Source organism: Delphinapterus leucas, chromosome X (assembly GCF_059928025.1).
Source record: "Delphinapterus leucas isolate spDelLeu-1000000601 "Yukka" chromosome X, BTC_Dleu_Yukka2, whole genome shotgun sequence".
Classification (NCBI taxonomy): domain Eukaryota; kingdom Metazoa; phylum Chordata; class Mammalia; order Artiodactyla; family Monodontidae; genus Delphinapterus; species Delphinapterus leucas.
The window spans coordinates 112,755,312-112,782,643 of NC_143150.1; the positions used below are offsets into that span (position 1 = coordinate 112,755,312).

General features: G+C 39.2%; 2 protein-coding genes across 4 annotated transcripts in view; one reads left to right on the forward strand and one right to left on the reverse strand.

Moving 5' to 3' along the window:
- CXHXorf58 (chromosome X CXorf58 homolog) lies at positions 1-27,051 on the reverse strand. Its single transcript, XM_089904675.1, has 9 exons — positions 26,668-27,051; positions 23,278-23,413; positions 22,185-22,284; positions 19,421-19,533; positions 18,666-18,777; positions 8,299-8,430; positions 3,323-3,552; positions 1,009-1,171; positions 1-467 (listed from the first exon to the last, which is right to left on the reverse strand). Exons 2-9 carry the CDS (start codon positions 23,391-23,393, stop codon positions 291-293), a joined length of 1,143 nt encoding a protein of 380 aa, XP_089760801.1. The 5' UTR covers positions 23,394-23,413; positions 26,668-27,051; the 3' UTR covers positions 1-290.
- APOO (apolipoprotein O) overlaps positions 26,994-27,332 on the forward strand; it is a 66,203-nt gene continuing 65,864 nt past the window's right edge. For 2 of the 3 annotated variants that reach the window (XR_002642834.3, XM_022560480.2), the window contains exon 1: positions 27,004-27,190. Coding sequence is in view for 2 of the 3 variants with exons in the window: in XM_022560480.2 (XP_022416188.1) it covers positions 27,182-27,190 (9 nt within the window). In the remaining variant the exon portion in view is untranslated. Of the gene's footprint in view, positions 27,191-27,332 lie in introns of all 3 variants that reach the window. The other variant, XM_089904674.1, reaches the window with a different exon arrangement.

Sequence of the window (27,332 nt, forward strand, 5' to 3'; positions counted from 1 at the left end):
TTGAATAAAAGTTCCAGGGACGAAATACCATTTCTTGAACAAAACCATACACAGTTAGTTTGAGGGCATCTAGTTGATTCAATTTAATTTATTTAGATTAAAATTCTGTTAGTAAAAAATACTTGTACCTATGGTAATACAAAAAGGGCTTTAAAATCTGTCACACATTTGGTTAAGAGAGCATACTGAGGGCTTGTTTATGTTTTGTTTTCCTTTAACGCATATACTCATCATTTATAGACAGACAAGCAGATTGTTGAATAACTGGTTTTCTGTCAATTAGCTGTGCTTTAACATGATGGAGAATTATTAATATACAAGTCTTGACACCAGGCAAATAATTCCTTTTCCTCTTTTTCCAATTCGTCATCTGACATGACCTCATTAACTTTTACAATGTCAAAGAATGGGGTGGAGAAGACCATCGTCTCGTTTTGCTTTGTACCTGGTGTGTCCATTTTCAGTTCCTAGGTAGAATTATAAATAAAAGCGGAAAGTGTTTTATATTTGGTTTTTACTATTTTATGTTTTTTATATTTGACTGTTCACACTTAGCCTCATCTCAAAAAAATATATAGCAGATTTTTTAAAAATTACAAAGTAAAACATGAATACATGTTCATTGTAAATATTCCTGCAATGTAGTATACTGAAGCTGACTTTCCACACTACAGGTCTTAATAAGTGTAAATAGAAATGAGAAAAGCACCATTAGAGATGTGCTGAATCAACAGTGCCAATATACAGAAACAATAGGGTTTTTGCCAACTCATGCTCATGTGGAGTCAAAATGGCTGGTATTTATCAGAATAGCTACTCATATTGTTTAAAAATTTTTTAAATATGCGTTACCAAGAGGAATGTAGCTTTATACTATCCAAGGTATATACCAAATGTATGTGTTTCATCCTTGAACTTGTAGATTAGGAAAATTCTACTTAAGGAAGTAGAATTACTTACAGTTTGAATATTGTCCAAAACAATGAATTCAGTACAAGTTAAACTTACAGTTCCCGCAGAAGCAATTTTTTCTTTAGCCATCTTATAAGCTTTTTTCATTTTTTCAACTTTCATTTGAGCTTGCTCGGATCGACGTCCCAGGTGTTTAATTTGAATTTGCTGTTGGTAGGGCCGATATAAAGGTTGAAGACTTGATAAGGATGAAGGGCACCTAGAAAATATTTGTAGTATAGACAGAAAAATTGTACAAAATAAAATTTTAAATTTAAGCAAGTTCCAAATTTTATTAAAGCATCCTCTGGTAAATATATCCTAGACCTCAGTGCTTGGAGCAATACTGCACGTAAGTTTTTAGGCCAAAGTTATCATTTCTGCTTGAGTTACATAGCATAGTTCTTTGCCACTTATGAAGGTGTATAGATGATGTTTACAACAATGATAGTGAAAATTATAAAATGTTATATCAATTTAAAATCAGTCTTCCGGGAAAATACCGTGTAGTAGCCATTTGAATCTTTTTAAAAGATATACTATATACTAACACCAAAAAGTATTAAATTTCATAATGGCTGAAACAAGTTGTTTTTATCAGTGTTGGGACCAGACACAGTTGGTGCCATGCTCATAGTCCCCTTGGGCCATAGCGCACACTGGCCTCACTTAGCCTGAGAGCTTTCTTATGAAAACAAGAGCCCTTGTGCAGGGAAAGGGCCCCAGAATTAATACCGCCCCTCCTAAGCTACCCTTAACCAGTGACTGATGGGTGTTGGTGTATAAATATCCCAACTCCCTTCCCCTCTGTGGGATAACTTGAGTTGTGTGTTCTACACTGGCCAGGACATTCCCAGGAGAGATTAAGCTCCAGTTACCCACAGTGACAACCTGCTTGTTAACATACACTGTTCTGGCTGCCTGCTCTTCCCTGTTTCACTTCTCTACCCCTCTCATCAGTGGTTCCTGGGATCACCTCCCAAATAAACTACTCATACTCAAATACTTTCCTCAGGGTTTGCTTCTGGGAGATCCCAAACTTTGAACTGCCTTCAAAGGAGCCGTTAAGAAAGTACTTTTCCCTCTTCAGTTGATTTAGAATTTGGCTACTTGTTTAGTTCTTTAAGTGACTCATTCTAGGATAATCAGTAGCATGAGTCTAAATAGCAGGGAGCCTACAGTTATATATGGTGGCAGAGAAAATTACATCATTTACTTGACCTTGGTGGTAACAGAGTTAAGTTCCATATTCAGTGCTTAGACGGATGAGTTAGAGAAAATCTATTTCATGATGACAGACTGCGCCCTACACTAGGCCATCTGTCTGGCAAATGTATAGCCTTGATCATAAAATAAATGGGCTAAATTATGTTATTGGGTCAGCACCCACTCATCTCTACTCCTGAAAAAAAAACAACCAGTGTGTTTGCCTGACAGTGGGTCACCAGTGTCTTTTCATGTACTAAAGGAGTATTTTTCATTTCAAATATGACTGTGTGAAAATAGACTACCAACAGGTCCTCTTCAGTCTTATTATCTCTTTCTTTTTCTTAAGAAAAAAAGCTTAATTTGTAAATAAGATGGGCTAGGTGAGACTTGGTAATGGAAAGAAAAAAGGAAGATAACTGGTGCAGTCATAGTCCGTCCATGTTGTTTCAAATCATAATACAGTCTATTTTGCTACAACATGCTCTTTTATAATGTGAAATGGCGCACATGTTATTGGTAAAGAAGGGAATAATGTCACTGTAATTTATATGCAATTTATCCTCTGCAAAGGGAGCTAGAATATCAAGACTAGAATTATAACCTTCAGCAGAAAAGGAAAAAGTTCTCCTCTGTGCAGCATGGGCAAAGGGAGCCCTTTTGGCTGCATTCATGAAAACAAGAATGAGCACCGGCACCTAGGGCTCTCTCCCAAGAGAGGCACTCCCCCGCACACACACACGATCCACCCTTACTGCCCTCTTCCCTACTCCCTGCCTTGAGCGGTTCATGGTTCCTGGCAGGTCACACTGCCTCTCATGTCCACTTAAAAGGCCACCACATTGGCCCAGGGCTCCACTTCCATCTGCACTGTCTCGGTGCCCACTACCTGCTCTAATGAAAGAGCCGCCAGCATTTTCACTCTATTGTACATTTTTTACATTTGCTGTGGTGGCCTGTCTGGTGGTACAAGGTATCTTCCCAGGTACCAATTGTCCTTTTCGTTAGTGCTCTGTTTGCAAAGTTGCATAAGTCTTGAGCAATCTGCCCCAACCCCTTTTTCCCCATATGCTCTGTTATTATTTTTCATGAGTTATTTGGCAGAATGTGAACATTTCTAGAAATGCCCCTAGTATTGTAACCCCAGTGAAGGATCACTTTTTACCTAATTTGAGAAACAATCTGTAGCTGGTGCTGACGCATCTCTTCTGTTTTTGGTCTTTGTAATAGATACTTCATTTCTTTTTTTAGACGGTTTGAGATTATTCCAGACTCCGCATAATCAACTATGTCATACATTATCATTGTCCTAGGAATGTTTTCGAGATTTAATCTTCGCCAGTAGTTATTTCTGCCACCAGAAGATGCAGGGATCTCATCCAGAAGACTGGAATACTATATGGAAAAAATAACTAAGCATGATTGGCTGTGGTGTTCTCGAATGTTTTTAGACACATTTCCCAAGGATCCACTCAAATATTACTTCATGCAAAAGCATTCCTTGATCCCGTCTCTGAACTGTATTGGTATCTCACTTCTATGACTCTTATTACTGACTACTTGATGTTCTAGCTATCTGTGTATGTTTTAGCTCCCCTACTGTGACAAGGCAGGATCCTTGTCACACAGTATCATGCACATAGTACCACGCTCATTAAATATTTATTTAATGCATAAACACTAAATCTTTAAGGCAAATATAACTCAGATAAATTAAACTCAGGATGGGCCTGAAAACTGAAAATAGCTATGTGATCTACATACCTGGCAATACTTGTTCATGACATGCTTGCATTGAAAGGACATTTGCACAAACCTTTTTAGAAATAATTAGTTCACCTCTGGTGCTAAGTGGCAAATTTCACTATTTTCATTTGGAGTATTTGTAGAAATCCCACTTTTTTTTTTTTTTTGCAGTACGCAGGCCTCTCATTGCTGTGGCCTCTCCTGCTGCGGAGCACAGGCTCCGGATGCACAGGCTCAGCGGCCATGGCTCACGGCCCCCACCGCTCCGTGGCATGCGGGATCCTCCCGGACCAGGGCACAAGCCCGTGTCCCCTGCGTCGGCAGGCGGACTCTCAACCACTGCGCCACCAGAGAAGCCCTCTTTTTGTTTTTAATTTAAAATATCAAATTAGGAATTTAAAAATATAAATATATATAATCAATTCAACCTTATAAATGTTCATTTAAGACATAGGAATAGGGCAGGAGGAGCTACAATTCTGGCATTTAGGGTATAACACATGTACACTCTCTCTCTCTCCCTCTTGTGCTCTCGCACTCACACACATACAGGCAGTGCTCCCTTTGTATCATTTAGGCATGCACGAATTTCAATCAATCACCACCATTTAGTCAAATAAGCTCAGTCCTTCAATAACACAGTTCAAATTTCAGTTACCACAGTAAAACTGAGTTAAATGCATAAAGTACAAACTCTGCTGCTAGCTCTTCAGTCCATAGATTACTACATAAATAACAGATGTGCATGGTGATAAATGACAAATCACGTCAGTTCTTTCGAAGTGTGTCACTGATTGGTCACTGTAGATCTGCTTTTTAGTTCACTCACAGACAGCAAAGTGTGTAATTGTGTTACCTCTTTGTCTCCCAGTGATAAATCCATATGACATTTTACAAATAAAGATAATCAAAAGAGGGAAAGGTCAGGGCTTCCCTGGTGGCGCAGTGGTTGAGAGTCCGCCTGCCCCGGTCCAGGAAGATCCCACATGCCGTGGAGTGGCTGGGCCTGTGAGCCATGGCCGCTGGGCCTGCGCATCCGGAGCCTATGCTCCGCAACGGGAGAGGCCACAGCAGTGAGAGGCCCGTGTACCACAAAAAAAAAAAAAAAAAAAGAGGGAAAGGTCAAACAAAGAAAGAAAAAGTGGTAAAGCTGGAAGTGAAATTCAAATCAAATGTAAATAGAGTTCTAGAAGAAATAGGTGACCATGGGGATGCTGACACTGCCATCATTCAAGACACTGGAGCGAGGCTGCTAGACGAATTTGGTGAAGGTGAACTTATCAACATAAATGGGGAAAATGGCACTGCTGAAAAGGGTAAAGTTTTCTCAGAGGAAGTAATGTTGGCAAAAAAGAAGCTTCATATTAAAGGAGCTCTGAAACATTTCATAACATTTAAAGTACAAAGGATAGGGAATTCCTTGGCGGTCCGATGGTTATGACTCGGTGCCCTTACTCCCAGGGCCCTGGGTTTGATTCCTGGTGAGGGAACTAAGATCCTGCAAGCTGCGTGGTGTGGCCAATAAAAGTACAGAGGATAAAATGTTGGCGGGTGATCCAAACTTAGAAAGGAGTATGACAATTTGCCAGGGCATAGAGAAGATGCTCACTCCTTATTGTAAATTATATGAGAACAAGAAGGTAAGCACTGTTTAAACTACTCTTGATAAAACGATTTTTTTTACAGATTTATTGAGATTCATGTCTCATATAATTCACCTATTTAAAGTATATAATTCAATAGTTTCTAGTATATTCACAGTTGATAAGCTTTTTACAAAGAAATAAAACATTTTAAATTCTGAATGTTTCTAATGTTTTAAATTATAGTGTACTAAATAAATGTTTTGCTTTTTTCCATTTTCCTATATATTTATAACAGAGAGTAAGAGAGTTTTTAATGTTTTGATAAGATTTTTTTAAAGGCACGGAACAATCACGATTTTTCCCATTGATGATTAAGTTTGCTCTGCATGGTTTCAGCTTGCATGGTTTCAGCTTTTATGGCCCTGCACTACCATGCAAAGCGAGGACTGCCTGTATATTTTATTTCCCGATAGTGGAATGGTAAAATGGGTAAACATCTCAGAACTGTCTATGATCTGCTCTGCACCTATTAGCTAGCTATACGACCTTGAGTAAGTTTTTAAAAATCTCATTAAGCTCCATTTTCCTCATCTCTTAAAGGGTCACATAATTTACAAACTTGAAGATTAAAGGAGATAATATGCATTTAAAGAGCTAAAAACAATGCTGTGTCCATAAAGGGCTCAATAAATGTCAGCGATCATCAGATCTCTCTCTTCCAATATGTCTATCTGGGAACTTCTTTCTATGACACCAATCCTTGGCATAGGGACAGCCTGGAAGTATGCCACCCATGTCCTTAGCAAAGATAGCTGACATCCCCAAGCTCTACTTATTTCCTGGTTCAGTCCCCAAATCTTCTAGGTTAAGGCTCTAAAAGAAAGATAACACAATTGGGAGTCTCTAAAGCACCGCATTAATTTCATGTTTCACATGCAAGCAACTGGGTGAACAGTTAAGGCCATATATTATTATTATTATTATGAGCTAGAATTTTGGGATCCCTTGTTTCTTTAGAACTTATAAAACAGGGGTAATAATAGTACCTGCTTCTTAGGGTTGTTATGAGAATAAAAGGAGTTATTACACCAGCATTTGCTATTATTACTATTCAGGTATCTAGTTTAAGTTCCCTGATTCAGCACTGCTGTCCGACCAGTTATACAAACCAGAAACCTAGAAGCCATGTTGGACACTTTCTTTTAGCTTACCTCTCTGTCCCCAAGGCCCACTGCTTTTATTCTCTAGTTATCTCTTGCATCTCCAGCCTCACAGCCCTAAACCAAGATATCACCATCTCTCCTAAAATATTGCAGGAACCTCCAAACTAGAAGGAGGCTCTTGCTGTCTTCTAATCCTTTAGCTATAATACATTGCAGCCAGATGGGTCTCTTCACATATTAGATTAGGTCACCGCATTTCCCGAAACACTGCACCAGCTTCTCATTGCACACACAATCAAGGAAAAAAATAAACACCTTACTATGGTCAAAAGCCCTGCATCATGATCTCTTACCAGCCCTCTAGCCTGACTGCATACCACACCTTCCGTGCTCTCCCTTCTCCAGGTCCACAAACCTGCTTTCATGCCCTGCAGTTCGTCCTGCCACAGAGCCTTTGCCTGGGGTGCACCACCCGTTCAGCCGCAGACCGAGGCTGTGACACATTGTTGATTGCCTGCCTATCACCCATTTCCCTCTTCTCCCTTACTTATGGAGCCCTGATTTTTTTTTTCACATATGGAACAGACATATGCTCTGGGAAGGAAAGCCCCAGCACCTGAACCATGATTGTTCTAAGTCAATTATGGGAAACGATCCCATTTCCCTTTACAGTGATTGGTTTAGGGGGAGCATGTGATCCAGTTCTGACCAATGGGACCTGAGAGGAAGTCTGTTGGGGGCTTCTGGGAAAGATTTTTCTTCTTGAGATTTAGAGAAAAAGATGCTGAGTCCTCTTCTTCCTGCCTTTGAATGTAGTTGAGAATGTGATAGTCATCTTGTTACTATGTGAAGGAAGCTGAGAGGACTGTAGTGAAGCTGACCAACAACCCTGATGTCCTTGAGCTGCGACACTAGCTATCCCAGGACGCACCTGTCCAGGGACTCCCTAACACGGGACAATGTCCTTTATTGTTTAAGCCTCTTGTGCTTGGGGATATTCTGTTCCTTGTAGCAGAAAGCATCGAAACAATAATAGACCCCTTCCTTACTAAGTCAAATCCCCGTCATGTATTCTTTTTAGCACCATGTATTTATTTTTGATTTTTTTATTGAGATAAAATTCACATAATATAAAATTTACCATTTTAAAGTATAAAATTCAGTGTTTTGGTTTTTTTTTTAGTAAATTCACAATATCTATCACTACTAATTCCAAAACGTTTCCATCACCCCTGGAAAAAACCCTACATTCCTTACCTATCACTCCCCAGACACAAAAGGCCACATATATGATTCCATTAATAGGAAACGTCCAGAACAGGCAAATTCAGAGAGACAGAAAGCAGATTAGTGGCTGATAGGGGCTGGAGTGACAGAGGAATGGGGAGTGACTGCTTAATGGATGTGAGGTTTCCTTCGGGGTGACAAAAAGGTTCTTAAACTAGACGGTAGTGATGTTTGCACAACACTGTGAAGGTACTTAATGCCACTGAAATGTACACTTTAAAATGATACATTTTATATTGTGTGTATTTCACCACAGTAAACTGATACATGATTCTTCCTGGAGGATAGGGTCACGAGGCTTATTTTGTTGTTTTCAATATCTAAATTGCAATATCTAAATCCAAATCTAAATTCCTTACTTGCATGTAATCTTTCAGGGTGACAATATCTATTTCATCAGTTATTTTGAACTTCTGGAAAAGACGTTCATCTTCCATAATTTGATGATAAAATTTCTTTTTCCCCATTATTTTACAAGCATCAACCACAGCCTATAAAGAGGAAAAAAATACTTTAAAAATAGTAGTATAATAGCAATAACTATCAGCACACACTTTACATATTTTTTGAGACAAATGCATCAAATATTGTTCCTTTCTTCTAGTAGCGTGCTATTCAATAAAAAGACTATTTACAAAGAAAAGATTATATAGATTTTTAAACCACTTAAAATTTGTTTCCATAACCATATCTAAATAGTTTTAAAATGTAGCTAGAGGAGTAGAGGAGTCCACAATCCTCAGAGGACATTATTTTCCTTTAAAAAACAAAACAAACCACTAACTATTCATGCTGTCAATGCAGAGAAAGCTTATCTGGTTATTAAACAGGTTGCCCTAGGAACCGCAATGAAAGGTACTGGGGCCAGCTCTCTTTTATGTGGCTGTTAATATCTCGCCCTCAAATGGAAACATGTACGTTTCAGAGGGCTGAGACCTCCCTCTCCTTTAGGCTTTTCTCAGTAGCAAAAGAGTAGCAAACAAAGGTTTTTTTTTTTTCTCTCACAAATGTCAACATTTTCTACTCAAGGAAAGCACCTGAGAGGGCAGAGACAGAAGAATCACAGAAAACATGGAGACTCCAATCCAGTCTGGCTGTATTTGCACCATACCCCTCTACGTATACCTATCCTTGTGCTAAGAGCTATATACATAGACTGTGAATAGAGAATTAAGTGCTTCCCCACCCTCCTTCCCACCCCCCGTAAGTATGTGCTGACTATTCTAATACATATTTATATTACATATCTGTGCTTCTGGCCACAAAGGTTATGCTTATGTGAAGGGAGGCTGGCGTAGATGAAAATTCAAGCATCATTTGATTCCAGATCAGTTTCTTTTTTCCTTTGTATCTCAGAATGTGATACTGTGAAAGTATGGGAACTCTGTGTTTTAATGCTGATATAAGACTATAGAATAGTGGTTGAGACAGGACTAAAACTCGGAATCTGTTTTTACTTAACACGCAAAATAATAGCAAGCCTTAATGTACTTCTTATTCCAATTCTCACTTTTCTTATCCAGAATATTTCCTATTTATTTCTTTATTTAAATTCCAAAGCTTAGAACACAGACACATAGGGAAAGTGAAAGAAAATATTCAAATGGTTGTAGTTTGATTCCTAATGCACTAAATCGAAGGGACAGAAACAGTTTACTAAAAATGTGATGGAACCTTCCTTTAGGCAGATCATTTTGGCTTTCCGTTTCATTAGTTTCTTTAAACACTATGCATCTAAAGAAAAGGCAGTATTGGCACATATCTCCATTATGCTTTCTTGCAATTTATTTCCTGTGGGTTCTAATTAACCATCCCCACAGTGACACTAAAGGTAAAAGCAAATAGTTGTACGCAGAACAGGTCTGAAAACCCTATAATTTCTGCCTTGCGAATTTCTTTAGATATAACTATATTTTACTAGCTCAAGTTACTTAGAAAAGGTATTTCTTGTCAGTTCCTACTCTACTCCACTCAGCCACCACCACCAATCTCTCCAAGTCCCAGTTTCCTTATTCATACAGTGCCTCAGCTGTGTGGCTCAGATTTGTCAAGCCCATCTCAGTCTCTCAGCCAAAAAAACCCCATGCCTGGCAGCACAGGGCAGGCTTGTTGCCCACTTGTGACAGGGGTTTGAAAAAAGTTTGCCCTCCAGTGGTCAAGATGTTCTTTCTCAGACATTGGCCGTGTATGGCCAGATTCAGGAAAGTCCTTCTGGATAGGAAGGGATGGGAATAAAGAGCCCAGCCCCAGGAGAAAGGGAAGGGTGAAAACTAGGCAACGATTCCAGGTGAGCAGCCAATCAGACTAGGATTCAAGAGGAAGGTTCCATTCTTGGTGGGCGACTCAAAGGGTCAGAGGCGGGCATCTCTAAATTTGACTCCTCCCCTGAGAGCCATCATCACTCCCCCACAGCTCTGCGGCTACCTGCTGGGCAACATCTACAGTTAGGCTTGTCAAGCGGATATATGTAGAAGTGAAGTCTCAGTTCTGGCCCGGACGAGCCTCTCCAAGTTCCAGCTTCCACACAGGCAAAATGGGAATGACATGTACCTCATCAGAATTATCAGGGGGCCATATAAGAGAATGTATTTACCAGGGTTCCTGACACAGAAGTAGTTAAGAGCATGGGCTCTGGAGTCAGGCTCACTGGGTCTTCATGTCAGTTCCTTCACTTTGTAGGTGTGAGACCTTAGGCAAGTTACTTAGTCTTTTTAAAATGAAGACAATAACAGAATCTACATTCTAGAGTTTATGAGAATTAAATGATAATGCACATTAAATGTTTAACATCATACTTGACAGTGCTCAATAAGGGCCGCTATTATTAATAACGTTTTTCCTTTTTACATAAATGCCCAATCCTCAAAAAGAACTGGGATCTTCAATTTAAAATAACAATTACTGGATGTTCATGTTTAAGAACTGTCAATTACCCAGAGGTGTCCAGGTCATGGGGGAGGGCACCTTTAGGACAGTGCTTGTCAGACTATATTGTGCCTAGGATCATCTGGGGGTCTGGTTAAAATGCATAGGCTAATTTAGTGGGTGTGAGGTGGGGCCTGACAGCCTGCATTTCTAATAAGCTCCAGGGGATGCCATTGCTGCAGGTCTGCAGACCACACTTTGTTTATTTTATTTTTTATTTATTAAAAAAAAATTTTTGTTTTAAATTTTTTTTTTATTTTTATCTTTGCAGACCACACTTTGAGTAGCAAGGCTTTAGGATATTCTAAATATAGTTGGTGGACTACGATAGTGACAACCCTCTTTAAATAAGCATAGCTCTGAAAATAGATCATCAAAGTAGGTAACTGAATTGAGATCTCTTTTTTATACACATGGCTATCCAATTGTTCTAGCACCATTTAAACTGCCTTCACACCTTTGATGAAAAGCAACTGATCATATATATGTGGGTCTATTTCTGAACTGTTCTATTTCATTGATCTACATGTTTGCCTTTTTGCCATCACTACACCGCTGGGATTACTATAGCGTTTTTTTTCTTTATATTTCCATTCAACTTTTATGTATTTTTTTTCCTTATTAGTCATCAATTTTATACACATTAGTGTATCCATGTCAATCCCAATCTCCCAATTCATCCCACCACCTCCACTCCCAGCCGCTTTGCCCCCTTGGTGTCCATACGTTTTTCTCTACTTCTGTGTCTCAATTTCTGCTCTGCAAACCGGTTCATCTGTACCATTTTCTAGGTTCCACATATATGCATTAATATACAATATTTGTTTTTCTCTTTCTGACTTATCTCACTCTGTATGACAGTCTCTAGATACATCCACATCTCTACAAATGACCCAATTTCGTTCCTTTTTATGGCTGAGTAATATTCCATTGTATATATGTACCACATCTTCTTTGTCCATTCGTCTGTCCATGGGCACTTAGGTTGCTTCCATGACCAGGCTACTGTAAATAGTGCTGCAATGAACATTGGGGTGCATGACTCTTTTTGAATTATGGTTTTCTCTGGGTATATGCCCAGTAGTGGGATTGCTGGGTCATATGGTAATTCTGTTGTTAGTTTTTTAAGGAACCTCCATACTGTTCTCCATAGTGGCTGTATCAATGTACATTCCCACCAACAGTGCAAGAGGGTTCCCTTTTCTCCACACCCTCTCCAGCATTTATTGTTTGTAGATTTTCTGATGATGCCCATTCTAACTGGGGTGAGGTGATACTTCATTGTAGTTTTGATTTGCACTTCTCTAATAATTAGTGATGTTGAGCAGCTTTTCATGTGCTTCTTGGCCATCTGTATGTCTTCTTTGGAGAAATGTCTGTTTAGATCTTCTGCCCATTTTTGGATTGGGTTGTTTATTTTTATAAGACTGAGCTGCATGAGCTGTTTATATATTTTGGAGATTAATCCTTTGTCAGTTGATTCGTTTGCAAATATTTTCTCCCATTCTGAGGGTTGTCTTTTCGTCTTGTTTATGGTTTCCTTTGCTGTGCAAAAGCTTTTAAGTTGCATTAGGTCCCATTTGTTTATTTTTGTTTTTATTTCCATTACTGTAGGAGGTGGATCAAAAAATATCTTGCTGTGATTTATGTCAAAGAGTGTTCTTCCTGTGTTTTCCTCTAAGAGTTTTATAGTGCCCGGTCTTACATTTAGGTCTCTAATCCATTTTGAGTTTATTTTTGTGTATGGTGTTAGGGAGTGTTCTAATTTCATTCTTTTACATGTAGCTGTCCAGTTTTCCCAGCACCACTTATTGAAGAGGCTGCCTTTTCTGCATTGTATATTCTTGCCTCCTTTATCAAAGATAACGTGACCATCTGTGCGTGGGTTTATCTCTGGGCTTTCTATCCTGTTCCATTGATCTATATTTCTGTTTCTGTGCCAGTACAATACTATCTTGATTACTGTAGCTTTGTAGTATACTCTGAAGTCAGGGAGTCTGATTTGCCCAGCTCCATTTTTTTCCCTCAAGACTGCTTTGGCTATTCGGGGTCTTTTGTGTCTCCATACAAATTTTAAGATTCTTTGATCTAGTTCTGCAAAAAATGCCATTGGTAATTTGATAGGGATTGCATTGAATCTGTAGATTGCTTTGGTTAGTATAGCCATTTTCACAATATTGATTCTTCCAATCCAAGAACGTGGTATATATCTCTCCATCTGTTGGTATCATCTTTAATTTCTTTCATCAGTGTCATAGTTTTCGGCATACAGGTCTTTTGTCTCTCTAGGTAGGTTTATTCCTAGGTATTTTATTCTTTTTGTTGCAATGGTAAATGGGAGTGTTTTCTTAGTTTCACTTTCAGATTTTTCATCATTAGTGTATAGGAATGCAAGGGATTTCTGTGCATTAATTTTGTATCCTGCAACTTTACCAAATTCATTGATTAGCTCTAGTAGTTTTCTGGTGGCATCTTTAGGATTCTCTATGTACAGTATCATGTCATCTGCAAACAGTGACAGTTTTACTTCTTCTTTTCCAATTTGTATTCCGTTTATTTCTTTTTCTTCTCTGATTGCCGTGGCCAGGACTTCCAAAACTATGTCGAATAATAGTGGTGAGAGTGGACATTCTTGTCTTGTTCCTCATCTTAGAGGAAATGCCTTCCGTTTTTCACCATTGAGAATGATGTTTGCTGTGGGTTTGTTGTATATGGCCTTTATTATGTTGAGGTAGGTTCCCTCTATGTCAACTTTCTGGAGAGTTTTTGTCATAAATGGGTGTTGAATTTTGTCAAAAGCTTTCTCTGCATCTATTGAGATGATCATATGGTTTTTCTCCTTCAATTTGTTAATATGGTGTATCACATTGATTGATTTGCGTATATTGAAGAATCCTTGCATCCCTGGGATAAATCCCACTTGATCATGGTGTATGATCCTTTTAATGTGTTGTTGGATTCTGTTTGCTAGTATTTTGTTGAGGATATTTGCATCTATATTCATGAGTGATATTGGTCTGTAATTTTCCTTTTTGTAGTATCTTTGTCTGGTTTTGGTATCAGGGTGATGGTGGCCTCATAGAACGAGTTTGGGAGTGTTCCTTCCTCTGCAATTTTTTAGAAGAGTTTGAGAAAGATGGGTGTTGCCTCTTCTCTAAATGTTTGATAGAATTCACCTGTGAAGCCAACTGGTCCTGGACTTTTGTTTGTTGGAAGATTTTTAATCACAGTTTCAATTTCATTACTTGTGATTGGTATGTTCATATTTTCTATTTCTTCCTGGTTCAGTCTTGGAAGGCTATACCTGTGTAAGAATTTGTCCATTTCTTCCAGGTTGTCCATTTTATTGGCATACAGTTGCTTGTAGTAGTCTCTTAGGATGCTTTGTATCTCTGCGGTGTCTGTTGTAACTTCTCCTTTTTCATTTCTAATTTTATTGATTTGAGCCCTCTCCCTCTTTTTCTTGATGAGTCTGGCTAAAGGTTTATCAATTTTGTTTATCTTCCCAAAGAACCAGATTTTAGTTTTATTGATCTTTGCTATTGTTTTCTTTGTTTCTATTTCATTTATTTCTGCTCTGATCGTTATGATTTCTTTCCTTCTGCTAACTTTGGGTTTTGTTTGTTGTTCTTTCTCTAGTTCCTTTAGGTGTAAGGTTAGATTGTTTATTTGAGATTTTTCTGGTTTCTTGAGGTAGACTTGTAAAGCTATAAACTTCCTTCTTAGAACTGCGTTTGCTGCATCCCATAGGTTTTGGATCATTGTGTTTTCATTGTCATTTGTCTCTAGGTACTTTTTGATTTCCTCTTTGATTTCTTCAGTGATCTCTTGGTTATTTAGTAACATATTATTTAGCCTCCATGTGTTTGTGTGTTCTACGTTTTTTTTCCCTGTAATTGATTTCTAATCTCATAGCGTTTTGGTCAGAAAAGATGCTTGATATGATTTCAATTTTCTTAAATTTACTGAGGCTTGATTTGTGACCCAAGATGTGATCTATCCTGGGGAATGTTCCATGCACACTTGAGAAGAAAGTGTAATCTGCTGTTTTTGGATGGAATGTCCTATAAATATCAATTAAATCTATCTGGTCTATCGTGTCATTTAAAGCTGTGTTTCCTTATTAATTTTCATTTTGGATGATCTGTCCATTGGTGTGAGGTGTTAAAGCCCCCTACTGTTATTGCGTTACTGTCGATTTCCTGTTTTATAGCTGTTAGCAGTTGCCTTGTGTATTGCGGTGCTCCTATGTTGGATGCATAGATATTTATAATTGTTATATCTTCTTCTTGGATTGATCCCTTGATCATTATGTAGTGTTCCTCCTTATCTCTTGTAGCAGTCTTTATTTTAAAGTCTATTTTACCTGATAGGAGTATTGCTACCCCAGCTTTCTTTTGATTTCCATTTGCATGGAATATCTTTTTCCAACCCCTCACTTTTAGTCTGTATGTGTCCCTAGGTCTGAAGTGGGTCTCTTGTAGACAGCATATATATGGGTCTTGTTTTTGTATCCATTCAGCAAGCCTGTGTCTTTTGGTTGGAGTATTTAATCCATTCACCTTTAAGGTAATTATTTATATGTATGTTCCTATGACCATTTTCTTAATTGTTATGGGTTTGTTTTTGTAGGTCCTTTTCTTCTCTTGTGTTTCCCACTTAGGGAAGTTCCTTTAGCATTTGTTGTAGAGCTGGTTTGGTGGTGCTGAATTCTCTTAGCTTTTGCTTGTCTGTAAAGCTTTTGATTTCTCCATCGAATCTGAATGAGATCCTTGCCAGGTAGAGTAATCTTGGTTGTAGGTTCTTCCCTTTCATCACTTTAAGTATATCATGCCACTCCCTTCTGGCTTGTAGCATTTCTGCTGAGAAATCAGCTGTTAACCTTATCGCAGTTCCCTTGTATGTTATTTGTCGTTTTTCCCTTGCTGCTTTCAATAATTTTTCTTTGTCTTTAATTTTTGCCAATTTGATTACTACGTGTCTTGGCGTGTTTCTCCTTGTGTTTATCCTGTATGGGACTCTCTGCACTTCCTGGACTTGGGTGGCTATTTCTTTTCCCATGTTAGGGAAGTTTTCAACTATAATCTCTTCAAATATTTTCTCGGGTCCTTTCTCTCTCTCTTCTCCTTCTGGGACCCCTATAATGCAAATGTTGTTGTGTTTAATGTTGTCCCAGAGGTCTCTTAGACTGTTTTCATTTCTTTTCATTCTTTCTTCTTTATTCTGTTCTGCAGCAGTGAATTCCACCATTCTGTCTTCCAGGTCACTTATCTGTTCTTCTGCCTCAGTTATTCTGCTATTGATTCCTTCTAGTGTAGTTTTCATTTCATTTATTGTATTGTTCATCTCTGGTTGTTTGTTCTTTAATTCTTCTAGATCTTTGTTAAACGTTTCTTGCATCTTCTCTATCTTTGCCTCCATTCTTTTTCGTAGGTCCTGGATCATCTTCACTATCATTATTCTGAATTCTTTTTCTGGAAGATTTCCTATCTCCATTTCATTTAGTTGTTTTTCTGAGGTTTTATCTTGTTCCTTCCTCCTCTGGTGCATAGCCCTCTGCCTTTTCATCTTGTCTATCTTTCTGTGAATGTGGTTTTTGTTCCACAGGCTGCAGGATTGTAGTTCTTCTTGCTTCTGCTGTCTGCCCTCTACTATAGCATTTTAAGTCTTGGAATCAGGTAGTGTAAATAGTCTAATTTCGTTCTTCTTCTCCAAAGTTATTCAGGCTATTCTACATCCTTTCACTTGTTTTTGCTTTTGTGTGTGTGTATGTGTGTGTGTGTGTGTTTGTGTGTGTGTGTTTGTAAATACATGAGAAATGCTGTTGGAAAATGAGAAGGAAATGAAACTAGAATTGGATATAAGAACGAGGGAAAAGATGGAACCAAAAAGAATTGGTGAAACTCCCCTCCTTCATAAATGAACTTAGATTAAACATCTGAATGGACTACAACTGACTTATTTCTTTCACATGGAGAAATAAATAAACTTAGTAAAGTTGTATCAGTTTGCTAAAGACACAGTGTCTACATTCAAAGAGCAAAAAAGTTGAGTGAACTTAAAGTGAGAAAATTTCCATTTCTACAGGCTTTCTATTAACTATGAATCCAAGAATTGCCAGAATTTGTTTTCAACCTGAACTAAAGGAAAAAGGAATCCTAACCTGTTCTCTCCAAGTTGGGTATGTTCTGATCATTTGTAACCCCTTATAATGTTTAGTGAAAAACTCAAACTGAATAGTATAATCACATTTTAAAAATAAGAATGAAAAAATTTAAAATATATTTAAATAAAAATATATTTTTATGGAAAAATATGTGCAATAATATGTGTATTTTTATGGAAAAATATGAAGCATACACAATAAACTATTAACAGTGATCACCCAAGGTGAATGAAAGTTGCAGCACAAAGAAGAAAGGCATAAAGACATATTTTCCTTTTAAAAAAAATCTCTGTGCTATTTCTTTTAAGTTACTTTGTAATTAAAATAAAATTTAAGTTATTATACAGCATTTTAATGAATTATGATATATACACAGTGCTTTCCAGTCATGGCCTCTAAGGTTCTCATTTGCTCCAGCCTGGGCATAGCAGGGTCTGCCAGGAGCTGTCTTGGGAAAATTTCAGTTCCTAAAAAAGCCACATTATATAACCTCAGAAAAGCAACAGTTGATGAAATTTTATAGGGACAACTATAAGCTTATTCTGTAGATAAATGTGGCATGAATTTATCTCTGGAATGGAGAATAAACATCTACTTTCCCATTTGAAGTCATTCTATATAAATGAACAAATATTAATGTTTCTGAAATACCATATTCCACATGAAACCACTAGTCCTTTTGATACATTTCTGAAACCAAACTAAATTTTCTCTGATATTGCCTGAGAAGACATAGAAAAGCAGTCTCTTTTCCTTTTCTAATATTCTTCAGAGAATATATGCTGCACATGCTGGATCTGGTCAGAAACTGCCAGGCTGTGTGGTCTTCTATCCTGAATACATGCCATTACTGATGATTTCAGGTGGGTCATACTTTTCATGTAAGATATTTTCAGAAGGCTACAAGAAAACAACCTTTGATATGTGGTTTATAAAAGGCTAAATATGAGAATGTACACATTTTTCTCGACTATAGTCATATATAAGGGTCAAAGGAATAAAACCTATGCTGTAGATCCTCACTATTAAAAATGTGGTACATGGATCAGCAGCAGTGGCAGCTGCTGGGAGCTGGGTAGAAATGCAGAATCTCAGGACCCGTCCCAGATTTACTGAATCAAAAACTGCATTTTAATAAGATCCTCACGTGAGTCCTATGCTGTAGACACAATTATGATGAATATTCACAAAAGTTAAAAGTATGAGAACTCATTTTAAAAAGGATAAACATTTTAAAAGTTCCTTTTCAATACTGTAGCACACTTTTTCTAAACATGCTACCAGAATCAAAGAAACAATGATAAAATACCATTAAAACAAAATTGCATAAATGTTCTGCATAATTAAAAAGCCCTGACCAACAGGCCACTGTAATTCATTATTAGCAAACCAAAATTTTCATACAAAGAAAACTGATGGGTATATTTTAGGGCCTTATATAAGAAATTCATTCCAAATATTTTTTTAGCTAATAAACAGAGTCACTTTGAAACATGATGCTTAAAAAAAATACTACCTGCTTGCTGGGCTGTTTAATGGTGAAATAACATAGTCTGTATACTTTGAATGCAATTCAGATACTGCATAGATGTTAAAAAGCTAAATTAACACAAACTCTACATCATGAAACATCACCTCACTTGACGGCTTTAATAAATTTTTTCCACTGAAATACTTGTAACCAAGGCCTTCAGTATGAAGAAAAATTTTAAACACGATGAAAGGTGGAAATGTTTCGCCACTAAATCTGAAATAAAGACCAAAATTAGTCATTTCGCATCAGGTTTGGAGCTGTCACTTCTCCTCCTTGTACTTAAGATCATTCACATAATTTTTTGCATGCAGGGTAAAAGCTATACCAGAGCATAAAAAGAACTGGTAATGAGGGCTTCCCTGGTGGCACAGTGGTTGAGAGTCCGCCTGCCAATGCAGGGGACGCGGGTTCGTGCCCCGGTCCGGGAAGATCCCACATGCCGCGGAGCGGCTGGGCCCGTGAGCCATGGCTGCTGAGCCTGCGCGTCTGGAGCCTGTGCTCCGCAGCGGGAGAGGCCACGGCAGTGAGAGGCCCGCGTACCGCAAAAAAAAAAAAAAAAAAAAAAAAAGAACTGGTAATGAAACGGATCACAGAGTATGAAAGAGCCACACTTTGGCATGTGTGCTCACAGTTATTCTCATATGTGTGTCAGACTGAACACATCATGAGAGATGAGAGCTACTTTCAAGGCAACATTTGGCCCAAGAGTCATGCCTCAGTTTCTTCACATAATAAATGTAAATAAGAACAACACATTTACTTTGTAATTACATATGAGGACTTAAGAAAATAAATTTCTAAGATTCCTTCACATTAACGAAGCACTGCTTGAAGTAAATCAGCATAAAAACATTACCTGAATCTAACTTTACACTTCAAGCAAGGATCTTTAACAAGCTCAGCCTCTAAAGGGCTCACTTTCTTCAAAATTTCATGTGTCACATGATGTTCCTGAAATAGATGATGGTGCTATAAGTGGAATGCAGTACCCTGCCCAGGCACAATCTATTGAAAATAACAGAGGGGGCATGGCAAAGTGACAGTACACCAGAAAAACGGAGCTGGAGGAATCAGGCTCCCTGACTTCAGGCTATATTACAAAGCTACAGTAAGCAAGACAGTATGGTACTGGCACAAAAACAGAAATATAGATCAATGGAACAGGATAGAAAGCCCAGAGATAAACCCACGCACATATGGTCACCTTATCTTTGATAAAGGAGGCAAGAATATACAATGGAGAAAAGACAGCCTCTTCAATAAGTGGTGCTGGAAAAACTGGACAGCTACATGTAAAAGAATGAAATTAGAACACTCCCTAACACCATACACAGAAATAAACTCAAAATGGATTAAAGACCTAAATGTAAGGCCAGACATCATCAAACTCTTAGAGGAAAACATAGGCAGAACACTCTATTGACATAAATCATAGCAAGATCCTTTTTGACCCACTTCATAGAGAGATGGAAATAAAACCAAAAATAAACAAATGGGACCTAATGAAACTTAAAAGCTTTTGCACAGCAAAGGAAACCATAAACAAGACGAAAAGACAACCCTCAAAATGGGAGAAAATATTTGCCAATGAAGCAACTGACAAAGGATTAATCTCCAAAATTTACAAGCAGCTCATGCAGCTCAATATCAAAAAAACAAACAACCCAATCCAAAAATGGGCAGAAGACCTAAATAGACATTTCTCCAAAGAAGATATACAGATTGCCAACAAACACATGAAACAATGCTCAACATCATTAATTATTAGAGAAATGAAAATCAAAACTACAATGAGGTATCATCTCACACCGGGCAGAATGGCCATCATCAAAAAATCTAGAAACAATAAATGCTGGAGAGGGTCTGGAGAAAAGGGAAGACTCTTGCACTGTTGGTGGGGTAAATTGATACAGCCACTATGGAGAGCAGTATGGAGGTTCCCTAAAAAACTAAAAATAGAACTACCATACGACCCAGCAATCCCACTACTGGGCATATACCCTGAGAAAACCATAATTCAAAAAGAGTCATGTACCAAAATGTTCATTGCAGCTCTATTTACAATAGCCAGGACATGGAAGCAACCTAAATGTCCATCGACAGATGAAGGGATAAAGAAGATGTGGCACATATATACAATGGAATATTACTCAGCCATAAAAAGGAACAAAATTGAGTTATTTGTAGTGAGGTGGATGGACCTAGAGTCTGTCATACAGAGTGAAGTAAGTCAGAAAGAGAAAAACAAATACCATATGCTTACACATATATATGGAATCTAAAAAAAAAAAAGAAAATGGTCATGAAGAACCTAGGGGCAAGATGGGAATAAAGACGCAGACCTACTAGAGAATGGACTTGAGGACACGGGGCGAGGGAAGGGTAAGCTGGGACAAAGTGAGAGTGGTAGTGTATATATGGACATATATACACTACCAAATGTAAAATAGCTAGCTAGTGGGAAGCAGTCGCATAGCACAGGGAGATCAGCTCAGTGCTTTGTGACCACCTAGAGGGGTGGGATAGGGAGGGTGGGAGGGAGGGAGATGCAAGAGGGAAAACAAATTTTTTTAAATAAATAAATTTTAAAAATAAATAAAGCAGTGGGTCTGTGGGTCAGATGGTAAAAAAGTGTACACATTTCTCAGAGTTTATCATTTTTTTCAGAGCTGCTAAAATTCCCTTAATGTGACTATTACTAATTATAGATTACTGTAATCACAGGTGATTTTATTAGGAGAATATTTAGTACTATATGAAAGAAGACAATACTCTGCCAGCGTTGCCAGAGTTGTTTGGGGAGTGGGGGGATGTGCACCTTTTTGTTCGTTTCTTTGTTTTTATTCAAATAGGATTATATTATTCATAATGTTCTGCACTTGCCTTTTCACTAATGAGATATTTTAGCTATTTTTCTATTGCAGATTCATATGCAAGGCTGCAAGCCTTAACAGTAGGAAAGCACCAACATTTATTTAACCAGTATCCTATCGATGGACATTATAGGGTTTACTTCCTTTGCTGTTACAAACAATACTGCAATGAAACTGTACATAGATTGTAGAATGGATTCCTACAAGTGAAATTGCTGGGTGGAAGGCAAAGGCACTTTTAATACAGAGATTTTTAGTGCTAGAAGATCACTGTCTCACATCTTCAAATAAGAAATAGATTTAAAAAAATCATATTGGTTTCAGAAAAAGACACAGTAGTTACCCATGTTAAAAGTAAATCCAGGGCTTCCCTGGTGGCACAGTGGTTGAGAGTCCGCCTGCTGATGCAGGGGATGTGGGTTCGTGCCCAGGTCTGGGAAGACCCCACATGCCGCAGAGTGGCTGGGCCCGTGAGCCATGGCCACTGAGCCTGCACGTCCGGAGCCTGTGCTCCGCAACGGGAGAGGCCACAACAGTGAGAGGCCCGTGTACCGCAAAAAAAAAAAAGTAAATACAGAAATATTCATTTAGAGTTAACCAAAGAAGAAATCCCATAACCCCATGCAATATTATTAGATTCAAATAGACGGGATTTTAAAAGGTTATATATTCTTTCTTTATTTAACACACCTTTTACCTTGATAAGTAATTATATCTGTCAGAGCAAACAAAAAGCAAAATACATACCGCTGCACAAATTGTACACTTAAGGAGTTGAAACATTGATTTGTCAAGATGAGAGAACCACACTCTCTGTATCGTGTAAGCTGAAATATCTTTATTATTTCTGAAAGGAAAAAAAAGAGCTTAAGATTTGTGAAGTAGTTTTCATTTTCCTAAAATCTTGGGGAACTCTGGATTTATGCTTCCTCCTCTTGCATCTCCCCATCCTCCACCCTAAGACTGACCTAATGAGGAACATTTGGATGTGGTAATTAGAACTGGTCATCTGCCGAATCTAGTCAGAATGAGGATAAGAAATGCTTGAGAATATTTCCCTTGAGATTAAAAAAAATCCTGGCTAAAACTTTATCATCAAAAAAATGTGCTTTCTAAAAACATCCATGACCTAAAATGATTCCATTATAGTTCTTAAAAACACTGTCCAACTAGTTCAAGTGCTAAGAAAATAGAATGTACAGAAGTTACAGTAGGCCCAAATTTTCTTCTGGGACCGGATGACCATGCCCTAGAAAAAGAAACTCTCTTCTCTGATCTTTGTTTGAACCAGGCTCATCCCAGTCAGGTCAGAGCATTATTCTACTTTTGATCATGTCCCAGCCCTGGCAGATAATAGGGATCTCACTCTCCAAGAACTGCCCCCCAACCCCATCATTACCCCTCACAGAGCTACAAAGAGAGGTAGGTACTCCTCTATAATGCCACTGTTGACTGGCAAAGTGCAGACTACAAGATGTAGAGTAGAAAAGGCCTGAAGTATGGAAACAGACCCTTGAATACTAGCTGATGCCATTTACTAGCTGTTTAGCCTTCTGCAAATCAGTTACCTTGTTCCAGTTGCTACTTCCTCACTTATAAGATGTAATAACAAGACTACATCACAGGGTTGTGTGAGGATCAAAGAGATGTGTGTTAACATGCTTTGTCAATTATGAAATACTATAATTATAATAATTATTATTCAATTCACAAGTATTTTTAAAACACACAAAAAACCTCTAATTTACAAAACAAGAAGTGTTTGATGTTAGCTGGGTAAATACCATACAGAAACTGTCCAGTTGTGGAAGATGATACCAGGCGAAAAATGGCTACTTACTGTTGTTTTCCCTTTGTCTTTATAGCATTTGACAAATGTACTTTGTGACCTTTTCCCAAGCGTGGACTATCTGATTTGGGGACACCAGTAACTGATATCTTTGGGGAATGACTCATTTTCCTCACAATGAAGTACTCTGAAATACATAAATTAAACATTTGAGGTCAAAATCTGTTATTACACTGTTTGGATGAGACTCAAGTGCCATTATGATTGTTGTGCTAATTCCAGAACCCCTGAAAAAGGAAGGTTTCATAGATCTCTTTTTTTTTTTTTGAGTCACGAGTAACACTTTTTTTTCTTTTTTTTTTAACATCTTTATTGGAATATAATTGCTTTACAATGGTGTGTTAGTTTCTGCTTTATAACAAAGTGAATCAGTTATACATATACATATGTCCCCATATCTCTTCCCTCTTGCGTCTCCCTCCCTCCCACCCTCCCTATCCCACCCCTCTAGGTGGTCACAAAGCACCGAGCTGATCTCCCTGTGCTATGTGGCTGCTTCCCACTAGCTATCTGTTTTACATTTGGTAGTGTATATATGTCCATACCACTCTCTCACTTCCTCCCAGCTTACCCTTCCCCGTCCCCGTGTCCTCAAGTCCATTCTCTATGTCCGCGTCTTTATTCCTAGATCTCTTAATGTTGCTTACATTCTTTGTGTACTACAAATATTATGAGGTATATGGGAAAGACAAGTGGATCTATCCATAGCCTTCTAACTTGCCTCCCTGTCTGCAGTCTCTTCCATCCTCCACACTGCAGCTGGAGTTAACTTTTCAGAGCAATAATCCAACCTTATCACTCTTCAACTTAAAATCTTTCAGGGACACCTCATTTCCTCCAAGCTAAAGTCCAACTCCTTAGAATTGCGTTCAACTCTTTTCACAATCCAGTTCCATTCTTTCTCAAATCTCAAAATATCAACTTTCCACTAGCATTCCTCTCTATACTCTGTGAGAACAAGAACTTCTTGCCAAAATCAATGTTTTACGACTCTGTGCTGCTGATCATGCCATTTCCTCTACCTGGAATGACTTCCCTACCACCAGCAAACATCAATTCATCCTTCAAGACCCCAGCTAATTGATGCCTCTTCCCTGAAGTTTCCCACTATCTTTTTTCCAGAACTACTGACTACTGTCTCCAAGGTCCCATAATACTGTATATGTTTTTCTTTTACAGTACTTCTCGTATTGCATCATAATTTGGTTTCTTGGCTGTCACCCCACAAGCTTGTTGAAGGCAGGAGGCATTTTGCTAACTATGGAATCCCCAGTGCCTATCAGAGTGGAGGGTTTTTACATGCTTTCCAAAAACTTTTCATCCTGGTTTTACCATGGAATAGCTGTGAGACTTTGGGCAAGTCCCTTAACCTTTCAGGAGCTCAGTTCCCTCCCTGGTAAAGTGAGAGGACGTGTAGTAAGTGATCTGATTTCATTTCTGATTTTCTATCCTTTGACACATTACTCCAATTTGGAAGCAGCTGCCAAATTCTTAGTCACTGCTTAGTATCTTGTACTAAACTAGGTCCTCTTTATCTTTTCTTTTGGTGCCATGGACCCCTATGGACAAACTCCTTCTACGAACTATGTTTTTTAAGATACATAACATAAACTATATGGGATTACAAAAGACTCCAATTATATTGAAATCATTGTCAAAACATTTTCAAAAACAAAATTATAGAAATGTGTCTTCTTTATGCATTAAATAATACGAGAGTGCTAATAATCACTGTACTTGTGAAGTGGTAATGAGCAGAAACGATATTTCAAGAAATCTGCCGTGACTGTAACATGATATGAAAATACTGTGCTTTCTATGGATGACAAAGTCACGGGTGCTGCTGATACTACTGTGGTTTGTTACCTACACTATAATTGAAAGAAATGCTAAAGTTCAGTTAGACGTTAGTGAAAATAAAGTTGCAATTTTTCCCCAAGTTCATGTACCCCCTAAATTAAGAATTCCTGCCTTAATTTATCACTTATAAGTCACACTTTTATATACATATGACATTTCATTACTGATGCAGAGCCTTCAGAGTCTCCTTAATATTTCTCCTTAGGGATGGGGATGTGGATGGCTTGGAATACACTATTCTCTCGAGAAAGAGAAAAGCATTCCTTAATATCCAGGAGCTGGGGCTTCTCTGGTGGCACAGTGGTTAAGAATCCACCTGCCAGTGCAGGGGACACGGGTTCAAGCCCTGGTCCAGGAAGATCCCACATGGCACAGAGCAACTAAGCCCATGCACCACAACTACTGAGCCTACGCTCTAGAGCCCGCAAGTCACAACTACTGAGCCCGCGAGCCACAACTACTGAAGCTCGTGTGCCTAGAGCCCGTGGTCCGCAAAGAGAAGCCACCACAATGAGAAGCCTGCACACCGCAATGAAAAGTAGCCCCTGCTCACCACAACTAGAGAAAAGCCCACGTGCAGCAATGAAGACCCAATGCAGCCATAAATAAATAAATAAATAAATCTATATTAAAAAAAAATATCCAGGACCTGGCCTGGCACTCACAGCTGGGCTTTAGTGTTAACCCTGGCTTCCTAACACCACCGAACCCAGAGCAAAGCCTTGCTTCCTTGAACCCGCCCCCAAATCACCCAACCAAAGCCCAAATCCTAGAATAAATCTTTCTAACACCCTCTTACTGAGATTCCCCACTGTTTCCCAAGGTGTGCGTTTTCCTAGCAGCAACAAGAAAAAAACCCAACTTGTTCAACTACAGATGTGTTCCTAGTGGTCTTTGGCTGGAGGGCAGTGACACAGCACCACAAAAATCCCCCAAATCTTCTGGATGCCTGCCTGGATGGGCTTACACTTGCTATAGGGTTAGAATATAAAATACAGAATGAAATATAAAACAGTACCCTATTATGAGCCACTGTAACAATTGTTTAGGTGAGATCACAGGCTTTAAAGGCCGACAACTTAGATTTGGATCCAGACTTCCCACTTTCCTTCTGTGTGGCCTTGCACATATTACTTGTCTGTGCCTCAGTTTCTTCATCTATTAGATGGGAAGTAATAATCGTGCCCACCTACTTGGGTTGTTGGAAAGAGAAGACGACTATGGACAAGGAGTTTAGGTCAGAGCCTGGCATATAGTAAACGCTATTGGTGGTTGCTACTCTTGTTAATAAGATAATTATTGTCATTACTACTTATTTCTACTAGTATTAAGGGACAAACATTTGATTCCCAGTGAGGGACAGAAGCTTAAGCATTTTCAAGAGGAAAAAAAAATGTCAGGTCTTTCGAGATTAAAGGACGTGGCAAATTAGTTAAAATTTAAAATCTTAGAAATGTCCAGCCCAGAGTAAAACAACAACAACAACAACAACAACAACAAAATCCCCACAAAACTAAAAACCTTTTGTGAGGTAAATCCAGGCCCCAGAGGTCGGCGGCTGCGGCTGCTAGGCTTTCGAAGCCGCCCGAGGCCTGCCGAGCGCCCCCGCCCGGCGGCCTCCGCACACACGATTCTCAGCCCACACCACTGGGCGCCCAATCGCAACGGCGAAGGCCGATTCCCAGCGGGGCGCGGGGCCGGGACCTCCCTCCTCTCACCCCCGCGTGCCGCCCACACTGAGGTGGCGCTTTCCCGCCGCCTAGCAACCGCCGGCGCAGGGGTGGAGCCTGTGAGAGGCGGGGCTTGAGTTCGATCGCCGCTCGAGGCGCGACGCGCTGCAGCTCAACGTCGCGGTTTCCAGCCGAGGCTTCCTAGCTAAGCCTTGGCCGGATCGAATTGGCTGTACGGTCGTCACCCGCACCGCGGCCCGTTTGCGTCGGAGGAATCGGGCCCTAGCCGGCCGCCGTAGCCACCTCTCTGTAGTGGGCGGGGTCAAGGCCGGGTGACCCCCGCCGGAGACGCCGCTGCAAGCGACATGTTCAAGGTGAGAGAGTGGAGCCGGGTCACAGCTGTCACAGCCCCTTCTCGGCCTCCCGGAGCCCCCCCCCCCCCCCGCGCTCTAGTGGGCCTCTCCGGGGACCAGGCCCGGCTCGCCCCGAGGTTTTTCCCGCCTCCGGGCCGGCTGC

Excerpts from the sequence above, each read along its gene's own strand:
- CXHXorf58 (XM_089904675.1), bottom strand. The coding sequence starts at position 23,393 with ATGAGTCATTCCCCAAAGATATCAGTTACTGGTGTCCCCAAATCAGAT. Across the intron at positions 19,534-22,184 it reads AGTGTACAATTTGTGCAGCG|CACCATCATCTATTTCAGGA; the intron begins GTATGTATTTTG and ends TTCCACTTATAG. Across the intron at positions 8,431-18,665 it reads TATTAAAGCCGTCAAGTGAG|GCTGTGGTTGATGCTTGTAA; the intron begins GTGATGTTTCAT and ends TCCTCTTTATAG.